Source organism: Antrostomus carolinensis, unplaced genomic scaffold (assembly GCF_000700745.2).
Source record: "Antrostomus carolinensis isolate BGI_N321 unplaced genomic scaffold, ASM70074v2 scaffold15730, whole genome shotgun sequence".
NCBI classification, from domain to species: domain Eukaryota; kingdom Metazoa; phylum Chordata; class Aves; order Caprimulgiformes; family Caprimulgidae; genus Antrostomus; species Antrostomus carolinensis.
In genome coordinates this window covers 14,623-19,269 of record NW_010287838.1, presented here as the reverse complement: position 1 = coordinate 19,269, position 4,647 = coordinate 14,623, and the positions used below count along the sequence as shown (strand labels likewise).

Genomic DNA, 4,647 nt, shown 5'->3' with positions numbered 1-4,647 from the left:
CCTGAGCGCCGGCCCCGGCTCACGCAGCCCTGTGCGGGGCCGGAGCGGGGCAGTCCCTCGGCATAGGCCGCTGCCGGGTCAGGCCAGCTCCGCGTTAGGCCCTGTGGCACTATGGCCCTTCGCAGCTAAACGGGGCGTGCGAGGTGATGCCGCTGACCGCTCGTGGTGGGCTGTACCCCGCAGTGACCCTGGAGCAGCGGTGTCAGGTTGAGCTGTCAGTTCTGCCAGGGAACAGCCTTTGGCATTAGGGTGCCATGGGTAGCTGGTCTTTTACCAGGGTGTTACTAGCTCTGCCCAGCTAAATCACACACAGAATCACAGAATGTTGGGGATTGGAAGGGACCTCAAAAGATCATCCAGTCCCATCCACCTGCCGCAGCAGGAACCTAAATGAGATCACACAGGAAGGTGTCCGGGTGGGTTTTGAATGTCTCCAGAGAAGGAGACTCCACAACCTTCCTGGGCAGCCTGTTCCAGTGCGCCGTCACCCTCACTGTGAAGAAGTTTCCTCTCAAGTTTAAGCAGAAAGTGAGTATTACTGATGTCATTGAGGTGTTTTAAGGAATCAAGTCTATAAGCAGAACATAGTGGCTGTAAGACTGTTTTTTAGAAGCTTTGTAGGAGTAATCTTGTAGTGAGATTCAAGTTAATGTAGGAAATGAAGTCTTCATTTTGATCTCTCTTCCTTGCAGGCTGCAGAAGATGTCAATGTTACTTTTGAAGATCAACAGAAAATTAACAAGTTTGCAAGAAATACTAGCAGGATCACAGAGCTGAAAGAGGAGATAGAAGTGAAAAAGGTATATTTGCTTCAAATGTCACTTATTCTTCATTGCCCTGAATTGATTTTCAGCTGTAACACAGAAAATAGGGGCTGCAGATTACTGTAAGTAATGCTTTGGTTCTAATATGGGATTTCTGATACTTCGAAAATAGCCAGAGAATGTGAAAGTGGAAAAACAAGAGAAGTCATGAGAAATAAAGGTCACTAGTATATTTCTGCATGCAGTTGTTATAACTCCTTAGTTGTCATATGTGAAGCACTGTTTCTATATTATGTCTATTTGTAGTGTTCTTAAAATTTCCTGCCTGAGATTGTTCATATTTATTTTTTCTTGAACCAGTGAGGCAGTTGTTTATTACGTTCTTTCCATGTGTTGACAGAGATTGTCATTATCAGTGCAGAGGTTTTCATTTGCTAGGCTGAATAGGATAAATCTATATGTAATTCTAATCTATAATTCTGATTTTCTTTTTTTAATATTAATTCATTTACTTTCAGTATCAGTCATAGTATTTCTAAAGTTTTACCAAGATTTTAAAAAATGCTAGTACTGTCACAAATTTTCTTCTATAATTACTTTACCTGATATGTATATTGTAAAATATTACCTTTTTATGTTTAAATTTGCCTTTTTATGTTGACATTTGCCATCTTATTTATTGTTTCTGTTCTCTTGCTAAATTAAAAAATTCCTGTGTAACAGCATATCATATATTAGTGAAATATAAATCTGCTATATTTCCCTTGTTTAGACAGTTAATTGTGCTATTAATGAGAGATAATGAGTATTGACTAGAAATTTCTACTGATACAGCTTCATTGAATTTAATACTTAAGCTGAATTACCTCTCTGGAAGTGTTCTATTAAACGTGTTGATACCATGCAGGTGGGCAGGATTTTTGCCCAGAGTGCGGACTCACTGAGTTTATTATTCAACTGATAGCATGACAGTGCATCCATCGAGATAATTTACCTACTACAAAGTCATCACCTGTCTTATGTCTTGATAAATAGAAACAACTTCAGAATTTGGAAGATGCTTGTGATGACATCATGATGCTTGATGATAGTGATTCACTTCTGATACCCTACCAAATTGGAGATGTCTTCATTAGTCATTCCCAAGAAGAGACACAAGAGATGCTGGAGGAGGCAAAGGTTTGTCTGGGCAAGAGGGAGCTCTTTTACTGCACTGGCTACTGTAGTGTGATGAGCACTGGAATGGGATGAACTGTTCATCCTTTGAACTTTCTAAAGTCCATCTTTGATTTAGGATTTGAGGAGGGGGATGTGCACGCACAGTAAGTCATAACTGGGGTGTCAGTATACAAAGTCATGCTGGCCTTTGGCCCTGTGATGAGTCTTGCAGCCTGACTTGGCAAAAAGTTGGCAAATGGATACCTCTTTGTTGTTTGTATGTTGCTGACAAACATGACTCAGTTTTATGTAACTAGTTTATTTTTTTTCCCTTTTTCAGAAAAGTTTACAAGAAGAAATTGAAGCGTTAGAGTCCCGAGTGGAATCAATTCAAAGGGTGTTATCTGACCTGAAAGTTCAGCTCTATGCAAAGTTTGGAAATAACATAAATCTTGAGGCTGAGGACAGTTAAACGTGTTCTAAATAAACCATACAACTTTTCCCTGTTTTATTAAATATTTTGATAACATTGTTCCAATTGCTTTTCTTTTTTTTTTTTTACTTTCCTGTCTTGGGTTCCATCTATTTAATGAGAACATTCTTATTTTGGTTATTGCAGTTATTTATTTGTTCAGGAAAACATGAGCTTCATACTGTGGGTAAAGCATCAAGATTGGAATCTTTGCATTGCTTATTAAAGTAATAAAGTCAGGCACGTATTGTAGTTTCCTTAGTCTTGTTTTCTGCTCACAAAAATACTTACATGTAAAAACAATAGAAATGGGGAATTTCTGATTTGCACTGTAATGACTGTTTGATAAAAATTTCCCTGTAATATATAGGGCATGGTTCAGCTGTAATGCTATTTAGTAGTTTTTAGCAGTCCTCCTGAAAATACTAAATACTATCCTTTGTCTTTCAGTCTTAGCTCAGACAGCATAAACACTGTTAGCTCAGTGCACAGCATGGCAACTAGTTGCCAGGGGAGGAAGGAGAGCTCTTTAAACCTCGCATGGGTATTGAAGAAAAGCTTTGGGATTCACATATTCAGTGATTTACTACTTTGTATTTGGGAATCACAAAAGATGCTGTAAGTCAGAATGGCGAGTCCTCTTGTAATTTTTCAGAACAGTCACTTTCTAAATCCATGTTTATACCAAATTAATGTCAGAACTGTTTATAGGTGATGTTACTATGTCAGCATCAGTCCCTGGAACTATGGCTCTACTGCTATGTGGAGTTGAATGTAGTTTTTAAATGTCTTAATTTGCTGACTCCTTACATCCTTAAAAAAATCATGTACTGTCTCACTGTAATTCTGCTTTTGGACTTTTGCCTGCTTTCATTAATGAATCGTTCCATAGAAATACCTGCTCATTATGACTTTGTTTTTAAAAATTAAATCTCAGTATACTTAAATCATCTTTTTAAGCTATTTTCCAAAACTATGTGCTCAGAGATTGAGTTGGCCAAATATTAATGTACAGTCATTGTTCTTAATATAAATAATCAGAAAATGAGATGAGTATATTTTTATAAAGTGATTGATACCTACCTATGATGTGTCAATTGTGTAACTTCTCTCCAAACAGTGTGAATGTGGAGGAATAAAAAATCCCACTTGGTTTCTCTATTATTGGAGTAGTTTTAACAGGTAGTAATGTTGAACTTGATCTTCATTACACCTGAGCTGGATCTCACCAGTGAGAATTACAGCATTGTAACTTAAATAACTGTTTACATAAGATTATTAATGTTGTGTGTAGGTTTAACATAGCCATGAGAGAAGACTGTCTTCGACAGTGAAGATCTAATACCTCAACATAAGCACTTGTATTATATCCAGTGCATATCAACTGATGGCTGTAAGTCTCAAAAGCTCTGCTAATGTTTTTTCTAGCCCTGGCATTTCCCAAGTTTCTTTTTGATAGGATTCCAGTAGTTTGTATGCTTCTGCTGCTGGACACGTGTATAAATACCCTGGCTATAACATTATTGATTTTTAACCTTGTTTTCTAACTGATTGTAGTTTTAATTCAAGCCTATGCCTTGGGAGAGAGTTCAGGTTTTTCCTTACTTCAGCTCTTAGGTAAACTGTGGATATGGTAGCCATGGCAACTCTGCTGTGCTATCTGTCAGCCAGTGCTGGTAGCAAATCGAGTGTGTTGGGTCGTCAAGGAGATATTGGTGTTCCTTTACATAATTTCTGAACCCTCAATAGAGTTTTCTGTTTCAGGAAGGTGTTTGGCACCAAACTACTTAGAGCAGTTCTGGGTTGACCCACAGCTGTTATTTTAGGCACTCAAGGAAGAAGAAGGTGGCCAGTTATTTGATAGCAGCTGATACGAGTATTGTGGAGTTAAGTGACTCGGCTCTGCCTTAACTTGCTTTATTAGATATAGCTCTGAGTCCAAAGCTGTGAGAACAGGGTTACAGTCTTAGGAGGTTCTGGTATCTTGAGTATTTTCTGAACAGACAAACCATTCATTTGGTATGTTAAAGTAAACTATCCAGTGCACTTGTCTGTATAAACCAAGAAAATGTAAAAGACTTCTTTTTTCCAGGTGAAAACCGAGCTAGTGATGGAGTTTAACCCATAATGAGCAGCATCCAGCAGATGGCATCAAAGAACTGGGAAACCCATTTTACAGTAAGCCTGTGCCTAGGCTGTGAGTGCCAGTGCTGGTTTGAGTAAAGTGACACTTTGGCTGCAGTGATCACATTC

General features: G+C 38.5%; 1 protein-coding gene across 1 annotated transcript; it reads left to right on the top strand.

Annotated features, from left to right (window-relative positions):
* Positions 1-692: 692 nt before the first annotated feature.
* PFDN4 (prefoldin subunit 4) lies at positions 693-2,646 on the top strand (the record flags this gene model as incomplete). The annotated part of the gene is made up of 3 exons (XM_029084111.1): positions 693-800; positions 1,800-1,943; positions 2,263-2,646. Coding segments are annotated over 3 exons (384 nt in total), but the record flags the coding sequence as incomplete, so codon positions are not given.
* Positions 2,647-4,647: the final 2,001 nt, after the last annotated feature.